General features: G+C 34.6%; 1 protein-coding gene and 1 long non-coding RNA gene across 7 annotated transcripts in view; one reads left to right on the forward strand and one right to left on the reverse strand.

Annotated features, from left to right (window-relative positions):
* The window catches only part of DIAPH2 (diaphanous related formin 2), a 1,055,757-nt gene that overhangs the window by 493,953 nt on the left and 540,177 nt on the right, over nucleotides 1-21,627 (reverse strand). For all 6 annotated transcript variants that reach the window (XM_077888176.1, XM_077888175.1, XM_077888173.1 and 3 more), the window contains one exon: nucleotides 20,037-20,276. In XM_077888176.1, coding sequence (XP_077744302.1) covers nucleotides 20,037-20,276 — 240 coding nt within the window. The remainder of the gene's footprint in view (nucleotides 1-20,036; nucleotides 20,277-21,627) is intronic.
* On the forward strand, nucleotides 540-20,336 carry LOC144308035 (uncharacterized). The gene is made up of 4 exons (XR_013374685.1): nucleotides 540-662; nucleotides 7,765-7,817; nucleotides 11,177-11,343; nucleotides 20,167-20,336. It is a non-coding gene; the product is annotated as an uncharacterized LOC144308035 (long non-coding RNA).

The following is a 21,627-nucleotide window of genomic DNA, read 5'->3' on the forward strand; positions in this document are numbered from 1 at the left end:
AAGGTTTGATACAAATACGAGGTAGGAATTATTAAATAACCAGCATATGTAGAGATATTGGGTAAAAATAGTGGACTAAATATGTGCATCTAATACCACTATATCTAAATCTTCACAAAAAAGTATTTTTATTGAAGAGCAAAGTCTCCAATGGGAGCTCCTGGAAAGAAAAAAACAATGACTTCAGAAATGAAAAACTTAATAGAAGGATTAGAATACAGATTGAGATTTCCCAGAAAGAGTAATAAGACAGTGATAGAAAGTAGGAAAAAACAGATGAGAAATGCACCCAAATAGCTGAATTGTAGGAGTTTTATAAACACAACAATGCATATAAACTAACTCAAGAAAACACTTCAGATCGAATGTCATGAGTTTTCAGATCAAAAGGGCCACTTAGTGGCCAGCATACTAGGTATGTCATTGTAAGATTTCCTAACACTGAGGACAATGAAATCCTACAAGGTCACATGCAAAGAAGGCTTTGGCCTCAAAAGCAGCCCTTGGAATCTAGAAGATGATGTCACTCGGTTACCAAAGTTCTGAAGCAATCAGACATGTACAATTTCCCTCTCATGAACTCTCAGTACGTTCTAAAAAATATACGTCATCAAAAAGAGGGAAGAAAGCAGGAAATGAGAAGACACAGGATCCAGAAACAGGTGATCCAACATGGGAAAAGGGCAAGTGAATTCCCAGGACAATGTAAAGGGAGGTTCCAGAATGGCAGCTGTGTATTCTCCCATATCCTTGGGAGAGAAGGCTTTCCCAAGAACAAATTGAGAAGAAACCTAGATACTGATCTACCAAAAATTACTGTGTAACTATATTGGGAACAGGAAGCCTGGGAAGTGTACATATGCGTAAAAAGGGGTGAGTAGCGAAAAGGAAGTTGCATCTTCATCTCCCATTGTGGGAAGTACCCAAGGTTCAGATAGTACCTGAACTGAAAAATCAAAAACTAGCAATTACAAACATGTTATTTATAGACAGGTAACAGAATTAGTTAAAAAAGCACACAATGATCTCTTTAGGGAAGGAAATTATTGCGGGAGTTGGTGGAGAGAGGTTGAAGGACTAGTCTTCATCTTAATAAACCTTGTAGAACTATTTGATTTTTAAAATTATGTGCCTGTATAACTTTGATGTTTTTTAAAATAAAAAAATATTGTAGTAAAAAATATCAAAAGAATGATTCTGGTATAACCTCCAGATGATTCTGATGCATGCTCAAGTTTGAGAACAACTAGATAGACTTCTTGAAGGGAATTTCCAGGAAAGAAGGTGCTTGGCAATTGTTCACAGCTTCTGTGGACCTTCTCATAATTACTTTTACATAAAACAAGCTGAAGTGTCAACATGATTTCAAAGCTTAGTATCTTTTCTTTTCTTTTTTAAGTTAGTATCTATTTAAAACTAGAGAGGAATTGCCTAGCAATCTGTGGTATCTGAAGGACAGAATCACTCATAGTGTTCTTAATTTACATAAAAAGTGGGACCGATTTGTATCATGATTTTCCACCTACTTATCCAAGAACGGATGACCCAAATGGTATGCTTAATGTTGTCAAGATTCTAGACACATTATTCCTTTTTTTTTAAAATAATAGATATATTTTTTATTGGTATTCAATTTGCCAACATACAGAATAACACCCAGTGCTCATCCCATCAAGTGTCCCCCTCAGCGCCCATCACCCATTCACACCCACCCCCCACCCTTCCACCACTCTTAGTTCGTTTCCTCCCCTTCCACCACTCTTAGTTCGTTTCCTCCCCTTCCACCACTCTTAGTTCGTTTCCCAGAGTTAGGAGTCTTTATGTTCTGTCTCCCTTTCTGATATTTCCCACACATTTCTTCTCCCTTCCCTTCTATTCCCTTTCACTATTATTTATATTCCCCAATTGAATGAGAACATATAAAGTTTGTTCTTCTCCAATTGACACATTTCACTCAGCATAATACCTTCCAGTTCCATCCACGTTGAAGCAAATGGTGGGTATTTGTCATTTCTAGTGGCTGAGTAATATTCCATTGTATACATAAACCACATCTTCTTTATCCATTCATCTTTCAATGGACACCAAGGCTCCTTCCACAGTTTGGCTATTGTGGACATGGCTGCTAGAAACATTGGGGTGCAGGTGTCCCGGCATTTCATTGCATCTGTATCTTTGAGGTAAATCCCCAACAGTGCAATTGCTGGGTCGCAGGGCAGGTCTATTTTTAACTCTTTGAGGAACCCCCACACAGTTTTCCAGAGTGGCTGCACCAGTTCACATTCCCACCAACACTGTAAGAGGGTTCCCTTTTCTCCGCATCCTCTCCAACAATTGTGGTTTCCTGCCTTGTTAATTTTCCCCATTCTCACTGGTGTGAGGTGTTATCTCATTGTGGTTTTGATTTGTATTTCCCTGCTGGCAAGTGATGCAGAACATTTTCTCATGTGCTTGTTGGCCATGTCTATGTCTTCCTCTGTGAGATTTCTCTTCATGTCTTATTCCTAAGTCTTCTAAACTGTCTCTTATCCTTCACCTGAAACTATATTGAAAATATACTTACATGTTACTGTAGTGTCTTGTCTACCAGATATTATCATAGTGATGGACTAGATAATCAAGCAGATCATTCATGCCTTCCAACTATAAAACAAGCTATAAGCTCACTTCTTATTGGAAAATCTGAAACGTTGCTTAAATATTTACTAAAGAATTTTGAATCAGGATATTACATTTTAGTTCAGACATCATGCCTCAATGCTTTTTATAAAAGTCTTGCATTGCAAATATATTTCACTGGTCCTAATTTCTGGGCTGATGTCTGGCTCTAAGGAGACAAACATCTTGACTTATAGGCCAAACAGAGTTTATACATATGAGCAGAGATAAACCACAGTAGGTGAATGTCAAGAAAAAGAGGGCAAAAAGAGGAAGCATCATCCCTGTTCATAACACAGGCATATTCTGATACTGTGTTTCCTGTGTAAGAAAACCCACTTGGGGTTGAAGGCCAAGAGTAAGAAAGTGTTCCTGCATTACTATACATCATATAGGAGCAAAGCTGTGAGCCTATGCCCTTACCTAAAGAAATCTTACACTCAACTTAGAGTGGCACAGAGAATTATCAGAATGTAAAGGAGCAAATATCCAGCCAACTGCAAGAGAATGCTCTTTTCTAGAAAGAAGCAAGAATGTGCAAGAGGAACAATAGATTTTCTTGCATAATTGCTGTAGAGTGCATATTTATCAGAGACGACACTGAATTTCATATAAACAATGTAAGAAATGAAGTAGTCAAGCACACATTTAAGCATATTTATCTTTAAAGTATATTAAAACTTTAATGTGAGAAAAGTCTGGTCTGTAAATTGTATCTGAAGGAAGGTATTTCAGATCATCTCTTTTTCCCCCTGGTATTTATACAAATGACCACATAAAAATCAGCAAACTTATCAACAGGTCACATACTCAGAAAAAGTCTGAACTGCCTAACTATTCTTGTTAAGATTAGAGTTATGACAGATAGCAACGCTACATATAAACCTTTACATTAGATATCCTCTGAAAGAAAAGAGATCATAAAATGCAGTAAAGGAATCTGATTTAGTCATTGGAATAAACCCATCTAAACTACCAATATGATCAGATAATTCAACTTCATTTCTCTTAGTGAAAGTTTTCCCTAATCATGGTTTCTCTTTTCCCCATTATATTTGTATATTCATAGAACAGTCAATACTTAAGTAATCATGAATGCTCCAGTGCATATATCAAAACAACTACTACCACTTGCCAGTCTTAATACAGCACATGAATTCTAATTGCTAGTCTCTTTTATTCAAGATTAAGGTCTGTGCTCTCTGCCAAGGATTGTTTACAAATTATTGCTTTCTTCAAAACCACCACACACTGCAATAACATTGAGAAAGATAATGTATTTTTAAAGATTGTAATTACCATAAAGACATTAGCTCTGTAGCTACAACCAGGCAGGTTTATTTTATTTTTTTTAAAGATTCTATTTATTTATTCATGAGAGAGAGAGAGAGAGAGAAAGAGAGAGAGAGAGAGAGAGAGAGGCAGAGACACAGGCAAAGGGAGAAGCAGGCTTCATGCAAGAAACCCAATGTGGGACTCGATCCCACATCCCAGGATCATGCCCTGAGCCAAAGGCAGATGCTCAATCTCTGAGCCACCTAGGCGTCCCACACAAGACAGGTTTAATACGGGATTTCCTGGCTTTATTTCTAAATCTGGCACCAAAAATGCTTTTTTGGGTGCTACATGACCAGGGCTGACACTGACTCAGCCAAATTACATTGTAAATTACAGTGAAAAGATGTCTTAATTCTTTATGTAGGCCTGATCATCCCTTTTTTATACTCTTGATTTTGGTATTATAATAGTATTTCTAACAAAAAAGGAACAGATGATAACAACTGGATAAAAGTCAAGCAATTTAAGAGTTTTTCATTTGTTGGCTTAATTTATAGCAGCAATCTGTGAAAGGAGAGCTTAAACTGGAAACCATGACAAAATTCAATGGCAAAAGGATTCATTCAATTACTACCTTCAGACCCAGTAGGGCATTCTTGATGTCAGTTTCCCAAAGAAGACAAATTTTGCTTTCCTACTCTTTCTGCTCCACCTCTTAGAATTTTCCCTTGTAGCCCCACTTATTCAAGGAGAATGGCCTGCATATGCATTAGCATTAGCCAGGAACAGTGGCAAATTAAAAAAATATATATGTGTGCTTATTTTAGGAAAGGCCAGAAAGAATTAACAAATTATGTCTATATTTTAAAAAGAAAAGCTAGTCTGATGCTTTCAAAGGTTCCTAATAAACCTGTCTATAGAAAGATTAACTCTTCTGAGAACAATTTTAATAAAAATTCTTCTGAGAATAGTTTTAATAAAATTCAAATTATTTTAAATTGATACAGAAATAGTTTACAAGCATAAATATCTCTAAGGTATTAGGTGTTTTCTTTTCAGTAATGGTTCCAGCACTTAAGATAACTTTTAACTTCTATTTATTGTCATGAGTATTTTACTTAACAAAACTGATATGTGTGAGGTTTGAGAGTAGGTAGAAGAGTAGGATTTTTTTTTTATCTGTGCATAGCCTTAAAGATTACCATCAATACCCAAAGAGTGAATAGAACTAATTTTGCTATGTCTATACACTGTAAATAAATGGCATTTGGAGGTTCAACATTAGTGGCTTTAGCCATTTAAGAATAACTTTGAAGATCCAAGACACGTAATAGTGTTAAAGTATAATTAGAATCTAACATTGAGGAGCAACTCTTTAGAATGAGTTACAGAATTATGCTGATGTTTGTAATTATAGCCATTCATCATTTTCACTACTGTACACTATTCTACCACATGAATACAACTAATTTTAGTTATATTCTCCTGTTGAACATTTTCATTATCTGGTTTCCATTGGGGGGGGGAGTCATCAATACTGATTTTATTATAGATAACGGTGCTGTCAACATTCTTTTATTATAATGAAATATGCATTAAATAAATTTTGTCATTTTAATCATTTTTTTTCATTTTAATCATTTTTAACTGTACAGTGAGGTGGTTGGTATTAAGTACTTTCACACTGTTATGCAACAATCATCACTGTCCATCTCCAGAACTTTTAAATCATGTCATACTTTATACCCATTAAACAATAACTCTCCATCTCCCTCTACCCAATACCCTCAGCCCCTGGCAACCACTACTCTCTCCTGCCTCTATGAATTAGACTATTACATGTACTTCATATAAGTAGGATCACACAATATATGTCTTTTTGTGTCTGGCTTAGTTCACTTAGTGTAATGTCTTTAAGATTCATCCATATGGAAGAATTGCTAGAACTTCCTTCTTTTTAAAGGCTAATTAATATTTCATTATATGTATATATTACATTTTGTTTATTTATTCGTCTATTGATGGACACTTGGGCTGCTCCCACTTTTGGTTATTGTGAATAATGTTACTTTGAATATTGCTATACAAATATGTGTTCAAGTCCCTACTTTCAATTCTTTTATTTGTACAAAAGTGGAATGCTGCATCACATAGTAATTCTATGTTTAATTTTTTAGTAACCACTGTACCATTTTCCACAATAGGCTGTACCATTTGACATTTGCACCAGTGATTCACAAGGATTTCAATTCTCCATATGCTCACTAACATTTTCTGTTTTCTGTTTTTCAGATAGTAGACATCCTAATGGATATGAAGTAGTATATCACTGTGGTTTTGATTTGTATTTCCCTAATGATTAGTGATGTTGAGCGTCTTTTCATGTACTTATTGTCCATCTTCTTTAAAGACATGTCTATTAAGGTCCTTTGACCATTTCTGAATTGGGTTGGTTGTTTTTGTAATTGTTATAATTGAGTTGTAGGATTTCTTTATATATTCTGGCATTAATCCCTTATCAGATACGTGATTGGTAAGTATTTTTACCCATTCTATGGGTTGCTTTTTTACTCTGTGAGAGTGTCCTTTAATAATATCATCATTCTTATACATGTCTTCAGAATCCTTATGTAAGAGTTTATTGAGAAAATATTCTAGGGGTGGTATTTGTGGATATTGTATTTCCAACATTTGGAAATAGTACCAAATTGTTTTCTGAAATAGAACTATCAAGTTACATTCTCACCAGCCGTTCCCTTTGACATATATTCTTATTTATACTTGATATTATCAGAATTTTAAATTTTTGTCAATATAGGTATGAAAGGATATCTCATTGTTGGCTTAATTTAATTTAATTGTAGGAATGGGCATAAAATGGCACAGACACTTTGGAAAATGGTACCTTTTAAAATTAAACCTATAATTTCTATATGACCCAGAATTCCCACTCCTCGGTATTGACCCAAGATAAATGAAATTTAGGCCTCATGAATACTAATAGCTATTTTTAACAGCCAAAAAATCAGAAAAAACCCAAATATCCATCAGCTGATGAATGGTAAATAATGACAATAGAATATCATTTAGCAATAAAAATGAACTACTGATACATGCCCTGACATTATGTAAAGTGAAAGTCACACCAAACACAAAGTAACACAAAAAGACTACATTTACTGGATGATTCCTTTCACATGAAATTCTAGAGAAACGCAATACCACAGTGACAGAAAGCAAATCAGTAGCTGTTTGGAGCTGGAAGTGAACACTGATTGCAAAGGGGCCTGAGGAAACTATAGGTTGATGGAACTGTTCCATATGCTGATTGTGATGGATGTTATACAATTGCATAGAAATAACAAAATTCATCAAACTACATACTTAAAATGAATAAATAAGATTCTAGCTCAATTATAATCTGATTTAATTACTTTTAAAAGTTAGACTGTGCTCACTTCGTTCGGCAGCACATATACTAAAAGTTACAGGCTATGTTCAAATCTCTAGGTTGTCTATCTTTTTACTTCTGAAATAATAACACAACAAATGAACAACAGTCCTACACAAGTGGCTTCAGAAGTTGACTAATAACCTGGACTTTGTCCTATATTTCAATGAAGCTGCAATTTGAGAACATAAAGGGATCTGACCTGACCAGGCTATGATTGATGAAAAACCATTGGAATCATGAATCTACATATCTCCCCACATCTTTTAATTGATTATAGTGCTTTTCAGCTTCCCTCAGGTTTCCAAGTAAAATATTCTGTTAATAGAAGTAGCTACTTTCTTAAATTTTAATATTGAACTCTTTTCTCTCAACAGTCAACTTCTGAATAGCTGGTATGTCCTCAATACTGGGATGCTTCAATCCTAAGGTGATCTCTCACAGTGAGCACTTAATAGTCACTATGTTTATTATTATTTAATTTATCTGGACAATCTCATGGCATCTTCTCACTAAAATATTATTTGATATTTTTGCCACATTAGTAAATCAGGAAGGGTATGGCCATATAACAGACATATAATGATATCGTTATATTGCCGTTTTTAAATAGGTACCAATTAACTCTGTCCAAAAATTTTAAAATAGTAACATTTAATTATAGTAGAAAGGAGGTAGGAATCAGTCTTTTTTTTTAAAGCAGTTTTTAAAACACTCTTATTGTAGCATAAATGGGGAAAAGACTATTCTGATAATGCAGATTTTTAAAGAGTTTTAAAGAAGTGAATGGCAAGGCTTTGCATTTCTCCCTATGACAGAAGCCAGGGAAAGCAAAATCTAAGCAATTGTTTGAGGGAGAGAAGTAAACTACATGTAAGTGGGGCTGGTATTGTGCTTTTCCTTTTTAAAGAAGTAAGGCAGCTTTACAAAATAGGTTATAATTGAATGGAGTACTTTCCTGTAATTAGCCAACCCATACTTAAAGCAAAAAAGAATATTTTTGATGTACACTATCTGCCCCCGGCACTCCTGCCCCATTTCATTTCTCCCTATTTTCCTCTTGTTTTTATAAAATAATACTCTTGTGAAACTAGCTCAGGAGGCCCTCAAGGACTAGAGATGTATGTTTTATTTCTCTTTATCACTGCAAAGCATGTAGCACAGGGTTCCACAGAAAATAAGGGCTCAAAAAATATGGCGAATTTGCTGCCAATAATTAGCTAAAAAGTATATGTATGTGAATAGTTCTTAGATTGCTTAAAATTATCACAGGGATAACTGGATGTTCAGAGTTTTATTTGAATGTGAACTACTTACTATCTTATAAACCCTCTTCTGTAGTCATCAATCCCCCTTAAAGTTATACCATGCCTACATTATTATGGCTTTGTTTGACAAGAAAATCAGTTTATAAGATGATCAGTCACATTCAGTCACAGTGGCCACATTTTTTGAACAGCAGTTTCATATAGGGTTAAAAGTCCCCTTCAAACAGAGCTTTTACAGAATAAAAAGGCATTTGTTTTTAAACGTACTAATTATATTCACTAAATGCTGTTCATGTTGTCACCTTTCCCCCACTGTGAGGATTACAAAATCAGTCATAAGATTAAACTTAGAAAATGACGACAGCAAGTCACAGAATACTAAGCCAGCTGAGTTCATTTAAATCATCTATGGAAACAGTCTTTGTGGTGAACCAAGACCTACAACCAGTCCCATAAATCTCATTATTTTTTTCTCTGATCCAGTGCTGATTTTTTTTTTTTTTGCCACTCCTGATATATGGGGGAATAGTCAAGAACCAAAAAAAGGTAGTTTATTTTGTTTGTTTGTTGTTTTGTTTTTGTAAACTAGAGAATTAGTTCTGTCAGCCATACTACCCAACACAATAGTTAACTATATCCATTACTGTTTAGTCACAATGACTTCAACAAGTATACTTCTAGCACGGTATTAAATTGTGCTTTTTAAATCAGTGCATGAGGAAAACAAAAATTTAAATGAGAGAAATTACAATTGTGTCCATCTTTCTGTTTTCCTGAAATGTGTGTATTTAGAGCCATAAACTAAGCCATACATTTGTCTTCTACTGAAAATGAATTACAACCCTCACTATATACAGCTATATATAACAAATATACTATATATATAACAAATATACTATACTATATACAAATATATAGTTGGTTTTTAAATAATTATCATTGGCAGAAGATAAGGAGCATAATTTGGAAAGTCTTACTTTCCATTTTTAAATGCTCTTTACAAGTTTGTAAATTTATGCATAAGACATATTTAACTCAATCTTATTTCTCTCTGATCATCCAATTCTGAGAATCATGATTTTTTTCTCACTCTTTCATTTTTTGTTTTAATCACTTGTTCGATTGCTATACACACACACACACACACACACACACACACACAAATATACTTTTTGGCTTGGTCTGGCTTCTAATCCCTTTTCTTTGGTCCCCTCCCTAATATGAAATTTCCAAAAACTGGAATGTTTTCCTTCTCAAAAAGGTCAGGTGTTTGCACTGGAAAGCACAATAATCAGGCATAGCTAGTACACAAGGCAATTGTGTACCATGAATTTTAATATTACCCCTCATCCCAAGTTATCTAGACATGTGGGAGGCAGATTTAACTGTAATACAGAAGTTAAAAGCAGGGACAGCAGCACAAGCTTCACAATACAATGATCACTTAAGGGCCTGGGAAGTGCATGCGTCTGTGCTTGTGTGTGTTTAAAGGATAGAACATTTTCACATATATAAGTAAAATAGGAAAGAAATGTTGTGAGAAGAAAAATAACATCTTCAAAGCAGTTAACACCAACAAGGAATACTACTCAAGTCTGCAACAGACAAATTACATTTACAAACTACTGTTCTCCAGAGAATTTAATAAACTGAAAATTGGGGAGGGGGGTTTATAATGCGGTTTTCACACAGCCTAAGCTATAGTATTGTAAATGTGATAATATCTAAACAGATGTAACCAGATTCTGAAAAAAACAAACAAGTGTCACATTTAAAGTATAAGCTGACTAGTTTGCACCAATGAATGCAAATTAATGAATATTTCAACTTAGAGAAATATCTTTAAATAAGCTCATGAGACTTCTATATGTTTAGAGGCAAGAGTAACAGAGGTGTAAATTTGTTCTGTTTAATCAGAGTTCAAATTTTTGAAAAAGGTATTGTGCTATACATACTCCTTCATAACTAAAGGTATACCTCAAATATATTGCAGGCTTGGTTTCAGTCCACAATAAAGTGAATATTGCAATAAAGCAACTCAGATGAATTTTTTGGTTTCCTAGCAGATCCAAAAGTTATGTTTATACTATACTGTAGTCTATTAAGTATGCAATAGCATTATATCAAAAAAACCTAGATATATAATTTAAAAATACTGTAAGCTAACCATTATCAGTGTTTTCAGTAAGTCATAATCACTGATCATAGATCACTATAATAAACAATACTGAAAAACTTTTAAATATTCTGAGAATTAGCAAAATGTGACACAGACACACCAAGTGAGCAAATGCTATTGGAAAAATAGTACCTATAGATTTGCTTGACACGGGGTTGCTAAATCTTAAATTTGTAAAAAACACAAAATTTGCAAAGTACAATAAAATGAGGTATGCCTGTATACCAATTTAAATAAGTATATCTTCAAAACTGCTTAATTCCTATGCCCCTATGATCACATAGCTTTACCTGTGCTAATACAGCAGTCCTCTTTTTCTCCTTTCCCAATTCCATAATGTAGGCTACAGAGAGTAAGAAAGATATGAAGTATCTCCACATGAACCTAAATCTGGAAAATGTCATGATCATCTGTAAAAGTTGAGATTGCCATCTTGGAAGAAAATGCCTATAAAGATGGAAATGGACTTGATCCACATCAAGTGTTCTTTCTACTTCAGGGGTCAATCTGTATGTACAGACTACTATCCTATAAAAAGACTAGGTACTCTACATCTTAAAAGTGGGAAAAGAGCTGATTTTCTAACTGAAAGACAGTCTTCAAAACACATGGTGGTATGTTTGTGGGATTACAAAATCAGGAGGCCAAGATCACATGTTCCTAACTTTTATTTTATTTTTAAAAGATTTTATTTATTTATTCATGAGAGAACAGAGAGAGGCAGAGGGAGAAGCAGGCTCCATGCAGGGAGCCCAACGTGGGACTCGATCCCAGGTCTCCAGGATCACGCCCTGGGTTGAAAGCAGTGCTAAACCGCTGAGCCTCCTGGGCTGCCCACATGTTTCTAACATTTAGAGGGCTATATTTTAAAGAGAAGCTCAAAAGTAGTCTGTGTTTTGTTCAGATTTTAAAAGGCACCAAAGACATCAGGTGTGAGGATTTTGGATTGCATTTCTGAGCTAGTATCCAAATATCTTGATTATGGGATGCCTGGGTGGTTCAGTGGTTGAGTGTCTGCCTTTGGCTCAGGGCATGATCCTGGAGTTCCGGGATCAAGTCCCACGGGCTTTCTGCATGGAGCCTACTTCTCCCTCTGCCTATGTCTCTGCCTCTCTCTCTCTGTCTCTCATGAATAAATAAATAAAATCTTTAAAAGAAAAATAAATATCTTGATTACTAGAGAAATGGGAATCACTGAAGCAATCTTTTAATACTACCATTTGCTTGTGTGCACAAATCCACATGCACTGATTAATAGAATGTGCTTTAGGATATATAACAATAACGTATGGGAATTAAAAGAGCTCAGAATTGTTTCTTTAAAAAATAAATTTAGTGTTCTATAAATTTAAACACTTCTGGACTTCCTGACTTAAACAATAATATTATTGCTTGCTGTTTGAAAATTATACGTTTTGGTATACTGATTTACATGAAAAACTCAGGGAAACAAAATCTCAAGACACAATTATGGATACTGAATCTAAAATGTCACCACTGGCATAGTACCACAACAGGACAACATTTATCTTTAAGCCCAAGAAACTATTCAATGGTTCTCAATGATGAGAGCTCATTAAGCACAGTACAATAAAACACAATGGACTTAAATAAAGTTCAACCATCAAATAAGCTGAACAAAGGAAACCATTTATAATTTAGAATGGGGGATTCCTGGGTGGCTCAGCAGTTTAGTGTCTGCCTTCAGCCCAGGGTGTGATTCTGGGGTCCCGGATCCAGTTGGCATCAGGCTCCCTGCATGGAGCCTGCTTCTCCCTCTGCCTGTGTCTCTGCCTCTCACTCACTCTGTGTCTCTCATGAATAAATAAATAAAATCTTAAAAAAAAAATAAATAAAATTAAGAATGATATCCAGTTCTTAAATCATTCTATGCTGCTTAGTTGTTTCAGAGGTCAAAAATGGTTGTTTCTACTTCAAAGAGTATGACATGACACAGACAAATCCTTAACTTGAAATGTTTGTGTCTATTAGTCATAAATTATGAACATAGTATGGTGTGTCATGATATTACATGATGACATTTAAAAATGCAAAGCAACATGAATGAGCTTGTCTGGGTTTTGCTGTACATTTGGATATATGTCACTGATTATAACCAGTGACTCAGGGAGATCAACAACTGAAAATTCTTTTCTTCAAATAGCCCCGCAGGAAGGAGATTTTAAAGGACCCACAAGGAAAAAAAGGAAAGTTTAGAAAGAAGACCTAACATTCCACCCAATCCTGTACTTGATAGGCTTCCCTTACACAGCATTTTCCGATGCAAATTATATCCCTTAAAGCAATTTTCTTCTCAGCAAAATATCAACCACAACTCCTCCAAATTCAAGTAATGTTAAATACTGTCTGATAGGAAAAAAAGATTTCAGTGAAGCAAAAGAGACCATCAAATTCTAAAAATAGCCTGAGCCACTGAAATAATTTGAGTCTTAGGAAAAGTTGGATTCTAACTATACATCTGCCACTGAGTGATCCTGGGTAAGTTATCTCCCTGGAGGTCCGATTTTCATTTGTAAAATTTGAGAACAGCAGCTAAACTTGCCTACACAAAACTGATCGGCTCTAAGAGTCTATACATACAAGGTCAAGTGATAGCTCTATAATTAGGCAGATTATTAGGTGCTATTTTATTACAAATATATAGGCTCTACTGCCTGGATACATTAAAATGTATTAGAGGAAGAGAAATGTTCTATTAATATTCCTGCAATTTGGGCAGCCCAGGTGGCTCAGCAGTTTAGCGCCACTTTCGGCCCAGAGCCTGATCCTGGAGACCCCGGGATCGAGTCCCACGTCGGGCTCCTTACATGGAGCCTGCTTCTCCCTCTGCCTGTGTCTCTGCCTCTTTCTCTCTCTCTCTCTCTCTCTCTCTCTCTCTCTCTGTGTCTCTCATGAAGAGATAAATAAAATCTGTAAAAAAAAATTATAATAATATTCCTGCAATTACTTCCAATTCAATTCGAATTAAAAAAGGGATTTCTAGGGGCTGCCCCAGTGGCCCAGAGGTTTGGCACCGCCTTCAGCCTGGGGTGTGATCCTGGAGACCTGGGATTGAGTCCCACATCGGGCCTCCCTGCATAGAGCCTGCTTCTCCCTCTGCCACCACCCCCCCATGAATAAATAAATAAAATTTAAAAAAAAGAGAGAGAGAGAGAGATTTCTCATTTTACAAGCTATCAAAGAGTCAAGAAAATCTTTATGTGATTTTCCCAATTTCTGGAATTCCATAAGTGGCAGAGGTGTGTTCTGTAATGCTTCCTTGCATTGAACCATATATATCCAAACATCCTGTTATAGTACAATGAGAGGCAGTGTGCTTGCAAGGATTGGGACACAGAAAACAGACTTAAGCCTCAACTTGGATAATTGCTAGCTGGTATTTAAAATTGGAAATTGGAAAAATTGTATGACTTAAATTGTACGCTTTTATTTACTAATTTGTAAATGGGGCCAATAATAATTCACCTCCCTGAATGGCAAGGAAAGTACTTTATAAACTGTTAAGCCATAGGCAACCAAATGTGTAGACTATTGACTAGAATGTATTGATCTTTGGTAGGGTGCCTTTTAGTATATTCTACAGTGGTTATTTTCTAAAATATTTTTGCTTATAAATTCATAGTCATATATTTATTTGTTAACCCACATTTGAAGGTAGAATTGCTGGTTAATATTTATAGCAAACAATACATTTTAATGTTTTTTTTTTTAAATAAATGAACCACAGCAGTGGGACAATTATATATTCAATAGTTTCGCTGGTAAAAAATGGTATACCCTTTAAATCTGTGAGGAACTACAGTCTCTAAATTAAAAAAAAAAAAAAAAAAAGTTAACACTTATGCCAAACATTCACAACAAGATCTTGGACTTCCTATCTCCGAAACTGACAAAATTAATTTCCGTTGTTTAAACCACCCAGACTGTGGTACTCTGTCATGGCAGTTGGAACCTGCCAAAACACAAACCAAGTATTTCCCTTCTCTGAGTGTCCATTTTCTTATCAAGGAATTGAAGAGGCTAGACTAGTTACCTTCTTATGTTAAGATTCTAAGTTTAGGGCAGCCCCGGTGGCTCAGTGGTTTGGCGCCGCCTTCAGTCCAGGGCATGATCCTGGAGACCCGGGATCAAGTCCCACATCAGGCTCCCTGCATGGAGCCTGCTTCTTCCTCTGCCTGTGTCTCTGCTTCTCTCTCTCTCTGTGTGCCTCTCATAAATAAATAAAATCTTAAAAAAAAAAAAAAAAAAGATTCTAAGTTTATATGGAAACCATCCACATCATTTCAGCTAAAAATGATGAGATGTGAAATTTTTAAAGTACTTAGATGTGACTTTTTTCTTAGTTTTTTTTTTTTGTTGTTGTAGATTTTTCTCTTGGATTATATATTTCTAACTTTTGTTTCCACAGACAGCAGTCATTTTCTTTACAAATCATATCTTCTGGTAACTAATCTTCTATTTCACATTAAAAATGAAGCTTTTTTTCACTTTCCTTCTTTCTTTCTTTCTTTCTTTCTTTCTTTCTTTCTTTCTTTCTTTCTTTCTTTCTTTCTTCTTTCTTTCTCTGGGGGAGAAGACTTTCCTTTGTGTACTTGGGATAATACCTACAGTATTCTGTCACAAATACTATGTGATGGTTTCTAGGAAATAAGGCCTTTAATGTTACCTACACTTTATAGAAATGATGGATCTTAGAAATAGGAACACAATTACATTACCATATTAATCCTTATGACTTAGAGTAAGATATATAAAATTTTCTCCACAGTAAATTGAAATGTTTTCTTCAGGTTCTTTGTACAGTATATTTCACATTTGTACAAAAGCACATCATCCTACTCATCATGACTTGTTATATCTCTCTGTCCAACCAGAATGACTAGAAAGTCATACATAGTATGGGTGAGGGGATATTAACTCAAGGCAGAAAAAGAAAGGTTCGTGACCTTCATAAGTTACGAAATGAATGATTTAAAAAATTATGAAGGCAAGCTAACCATACTAGTATACAAATAACTCAAAATCTTTTCACAACCTCCCAGCCAATGTTATTTGTCTCCAACATATCCAATATTCCAGTCAGTGTGGTTTTCTAATTCCTCTTCAAACACATGATGATTATCCCCAGTTATCTACCATCATTTTTTTCTATTTTTTTTCTCTACCATCATTAAAAAGAACTACTACCATTTAACATTATTTTTCAAAGAACTGTGACAAAGATAATTTTATTTGACCCAAAAAACAACCCTAAATAACAAAATAAGCAAGGGTCACTGGATTTCCTCAGTTACAGGTAAGGAAATAGAGTTCAGAGAGAGTAAGTGACAGCCATGAAAACTTGGCTATTAATGGGCAAAATGGAAGCTAAAAGGTAGGTTCTGAGTCGATCTTTTTCCTGTCTTGCAAGGTTATGCCTTCTTCCCTTATATAACCTAGTTCTACCATTCCTTCAAGATACTTCTCTTTCATTTTGCAGTACTGCTCATCCCCACCCCATAATCAAAAACTCCTCCCTCTTCTGACGTCCTGTTAATCTCAATGGCCATTAGTCTTGGTGTTCACTGACAGTGTATCTTGTGACATTACATATTATTCTATATGTAGTATATTTCCCGACCACTTAACTGTACCACTAGCTTCTTGAGGTTTCTATGCATCTTCTGTGTTGTTTGTATGCCCCTGGTATACCAATGATCTCTTTTGTTTTGCCTTTGTTCTTTGTTCTGACGTCCCTTGACCTGTCACTAATCTTTGGTGTCCCTATCTTTGGATAACCACATCCTTTAGGACATGAGCAATCTTCCATCACAGGTAGTCCTGGTAGTGTTATCAATCAAGGTTCTTTGCCTTCCCTTGGACAAGGAGTATTCTTGTAATCCACGCTAGGCCAATCAGTCTGTCTTTCTAATAAGAATTTAAATCAAACTCAGAGAAAGAAGGAGGAAAATGGTTGGAGCTAATGCACCCAAAGACAATTTCCTAAAAAGACTTTCCATTTGTTCCTGCTCCCCGTTCCCTCAAAGATACCATTGTTGTTGCTTTTTTAAAGGCCAAGTTATTCAGCTTCTTCAGTTTCTAGTTGAGCTATTTCTTACATTTCGATAAATTCCTGGCTTTTTTGTTTTATTTTCTTTTTTGTTTTTTGCTTTTATCCAACAGAATCATTTTCTCTTGTAAAGATCCTTATCTTATATGCCCACAAAGCTTAGTGCCTAGGGATTTTCAAATGTTTTGTTCTTATGCAGATTATGTTATTGTATATAGCTGAAAACATAAGTAAATGACCCTGAAGTGCACCACTGCTATTGGTTAGAATTTTAATAAACAACAGGCAAACAGGGGCAAAGAAAACATTGGGAACTCATCTGCATGGAAATGACTTGTATTACAGTTCAGAACCTTGGTTTGGTGATTCACAAAGTGATAATTCACAGCTGCAAATTAAAGCATTTTATGGTAAGGGTAGTATTTATAGTAATATGACACCAGTTAGTTATATTTGACATTTAGGTTAACCTATCTGTTTTCCTTTTCTTCCCAAATATCATAGGAGCCAATTGTGACCATCTGAATTTTTAATATTATTTTACTACAAGATATATCTGATAAATTTAACTGCTTACACCATGGCTCCTTTTTAAGATGGTGAATATTTTAACATACTCTATAACTTGTGAAGAGCAGATTATAGTCATATTCACTAAGAAAGGAAATTATCATTAGAATAATTTAGGTGGGTAAATGTTATCATTTTTCAAAGCAAACTCAGTGCTCTACAAAGGAAGTTCTCTCTGCTATTCTTTAAGCAAATTAAGAAATATCAACCAAATAATCTTTTATAATATAACTGGAATTTAACAACAATTCTAGCTAATCATACATCAGTAGTTAGTGAATTCACTTTTGAACAGATTACAAACCTAAGTAAACTTGTTTCTATGTCCTTCACAAATTTCTATCATTTTAGACATTTACATCTACTCAGAACCCTTTGTATTCCAGGAATATCCTTTTAATCCTAGACATTAGGGGAATGTCATGCATGTATATGATTTCTCTTTCTTAAGGACAAATATTTCCCTAAAGAGAAAAACCCTACTGAAAAGTGGGCAGGGGGAAGATAGGGACATCTAAAAAAAATCATTTCTTCTTTTTTAGAACATCTATTACTACATGATAGTATTTCCGACAAGATTATTTTTATTTCATATGAAGTTGGGAAAAATCTTTGTGCTGAATCCTTTGAGTATACCTCTAGTGATAGATGTCAGATTAGTGTTGTATAAAACTTTCATTTGACAGCTAGAAGACAGGAAGAAGATTCTCTCCAAAATAGAACTGTAAAATCCTTCTGTGAGATTAATATAATCTTTTGTTTCCATGTATAAATGACTTATTCATATTTGCTATAAAAATTAGTTCATGTAATTAATTGGAATAATGTGAAATTAAGAAAGTTAGAAAAGATACATATATAGTCAAATTAGGATAGTTGGTTTTAAATGTTTTTTTATATGAATCAAATGTGAAATAGGTATACAATACAAATTTTCAATGATCTTTTCTCTTAATTTATAATATTTTTATGATCACTGACTAAAAATATCTTAAGATTCATCCACCCTGCATATAGTATATACTTAAAAAGCATCTTTGGAAGAGATGACTTTCTTAGTATTAAATTTATGGTATGCAATACAATGCAAATGTATTAAATATTTAGATTTATCCTATAAATGTGGCTACAATTTATTCCATTTTATTACAAGCATTACCTTATTCTCTCTGGCATTATCAAATAATTTCACATGTCCCCTAATATCCCAAGAAGAGGGAGTAACAATATTAGGTTTTGGGGTTTTTTTTCGACAAAATCTAGCATTCCAGATGATCTTCCCTATCTTTCTGGCACTCCTTCTTTACACCCCTCAAAAATGAATAAGGAGTAAACAGATATAATTCCATTATACATCCTATTCCTATAAAGGTTATTCTTTGTCTATCTGAGTTAGAAGCAAATCACTTTTGATGCATATTAAAACATTAGTCCATACATATGTAATGTGCATCTATTTAATGCATTAATAGAAAAGAAATTTATATCCATTCCTACATTTGAGATTTTTGTTATACTTCAAGAACTAACCAGTTTTTCAATGGTTTAAGATGTGAGAAGAAAAAAAAGTGAAAGAATGGTGAGATGTCAAAGAGATATTGATTGTTTTCAGATTTATTTTCCTCTCTAGCATTCTTATAGGCCTTCACTTCAGAGTCTGTTCAGTTTTCTCTTTGTAACAGACAGATCTTTCCCTTGAATAAGGTGATTCACTCTAGCCTAGAAATGGCTGTATATGATCATTTTTGTGCTTCTCTGTTTCTTCTCATGAGAATTAAAATCTCAAAAAAATACTATGAAATGTCTTGATCAAAACAGCAAGATGACTGTCATTTAGTTTTTTTTAACTTTTAGTTAGTAGACTAGATATCTAGTATAAGCTTAGTAACAACAGTATTCAACAACATAGAGTATTGTTTGTTTAGACCAGAATAAGGAAAGCATATTCAAAAAGAAATTTCTGGCTATTTACCTTATTACATTTAGCTCCTCAAACAGTTTTAAGAAAGACATAAAATAAGTACAAGGGAACTGAAATAGAATATTGCATCTACTTTATAAAAGGCAATTTAAAAAAAATTTACAAACACCAGAAAGTTCTGATCAGAGGAGTTTAGTACTATATTACAACAGAATTTGCATAGTCTTTGAGATTTTACTGCACTAAAATTAAACAAAAATATATTTATCTGTTTTAATTGAGATATAATTTACTTATCACAACATTCATCATTTTATTTTTATTTATTTATTTTTAAAAGATTTTATTTATTTATTTGACACACACACACACAAACAGAGAGAGAGAGAGAGAGCACAATCAGCAGCAGAGTGAGTGAAGCAGGTTCTCCACCAAGCAGGGAGCCCGATGTGCAGCTTAGTCCTAGGACCATGGGATCATGACCAGAGCCAAAGGCAGATGCTTAACTGACAGCCACCCAGGTGCCCCAACATTCACCCTTTTAAAGCATATTATTTTTTTGGCTTATGTACTATTGCCAATTTAGAGTGACCCTTCTCACAGATGAGATTATTATTTAGCATTATAAAATGTTATCTTACCTTACAAAGGAAGTTGATTTTAAAACCCAAAGACTGGGCATTTCTAGAGCCTGAGTTCATGTAGTTTCCAACCAAAAGAACTAACTCTAAAAGTCTGTTAAAGCTTTCACTTTTCTTCATTTCTTCACAGGCAAGAGTTACTGCTATGATGCTTGGTTTGATGTTGTTTACATGTTCTTCAAACGTGAGCTTGAAAAGAATATTATCTAGACGAGGCCGCAACATTTTCACTGAGCTCATCTGTAAGACAAGAAATGCTCTATAAGAATATAGATATATAAAGCCTGCTGTTTCATTTTCTAGTGGGGATAATTTTATAGACAATATGGTAAAATTTCTGCATAAAATGAATTTTCTGGGTTTTAAAAAATATTGTTTTGTTATGTTTTAGACATTCCAAAGGAATATTTTCATCAACGTTTAAAAACAGCTGTTCAGTTTTAAACAAATCATCCTTATAACAATAAGAAAATATTATTGAAGCTAAACAGTTGCTATTGTTAACTGCATAATCACTAATCATTTTTAAAATAATTTTAATAGTCTTTTTTTATATAAATTATTATTTATTTATGATAGTCACACACAGAGAGAGAGAGAGAGAGAGAGAGAGAGGCAGAGACACAGGCAGAGGGAGAAGCAGGCTCCATGCACTGGGAGCCCGACGTGGGACTCGATCCCGGGTCTCCAGGATCGCGCCCTGGGCCAAAGGCAGGCGTCAAACCACTGCGCCACCCAGGGATCCCCATAATCACTAATCATAAATAGCATTTAAACTACCAAAAACTGTTCCCTGAGGTAAATTATGAAAATTTACAAACATGAGACTGAGTTGAGTGGATAGTTTCGCCATAGATATAATATGTACATGGTAACAGAAAATGTAAGAGGAATCAGATTTCTTAAGAAATTACATATTACTATGCTGTTTGAAATCATAGGACTAGCTCTGATTGAACATTTGATAATTTTTAAACCAATGATTTTTATTCATTGAATATATTAAATATTTATATATGCTCTAAAGAATTTCCCCTACTGGACAGAATGTTGATGTTAAGTTAATTAGGTAATGGTAAAATCACATGAACTTACTTTTTTTTTGTATATTTTTATTGGACTTCGATTTGCCAGCATATATTATAACACCCAGTGCTCATCCCATCAAGTGCCCCCTTCAGTGCCTGTCACCCAGTCACCCCGTCCCCCTGCCCACCTCCCCTTCCACTACCCCTTGTTCATTTCCCAGAGTTAGGACTCTCTCATGTTCTGTCACCCTCTCTGGTATTTCCCACTCATTTTCTCCCCTTTCCCCTTTAATCCCTTTCACTATTTTTTATATTCCCCATATGAATGAAACCATATAATGTTTGTCCTTCTCCGATTGACTTACTTCACTCAGCATAATACCCTCCAGTTCTATCCACATTGAGGCAAATGGTTGGTATTGGTCGTTTCTAATGGCTGAGTAATATTCCATTGTATTGTGGACATTGCTGCTATAAACATTGGGGTACAGGTGTCCTGGCATTTCACTGCATCTGTATCTTTGGGGTAAATCCCCAGCAGTGTAATTGCTGGGTTGTAGGGT

The sequence above is a fragment of the Canis aureus genome, chromosome X, assembly GCF_053574225.1.
Source record: "Canis aureus isolate CA01 chromosome X, VMU_Caureus_v.1.0, whole genome shotgun sequence".
Lineage (NCBI taxonomy): Eukaryota > Metazoa > Chordata > Mammalia > Carnivora > Canidae > Canis > Canis aureus.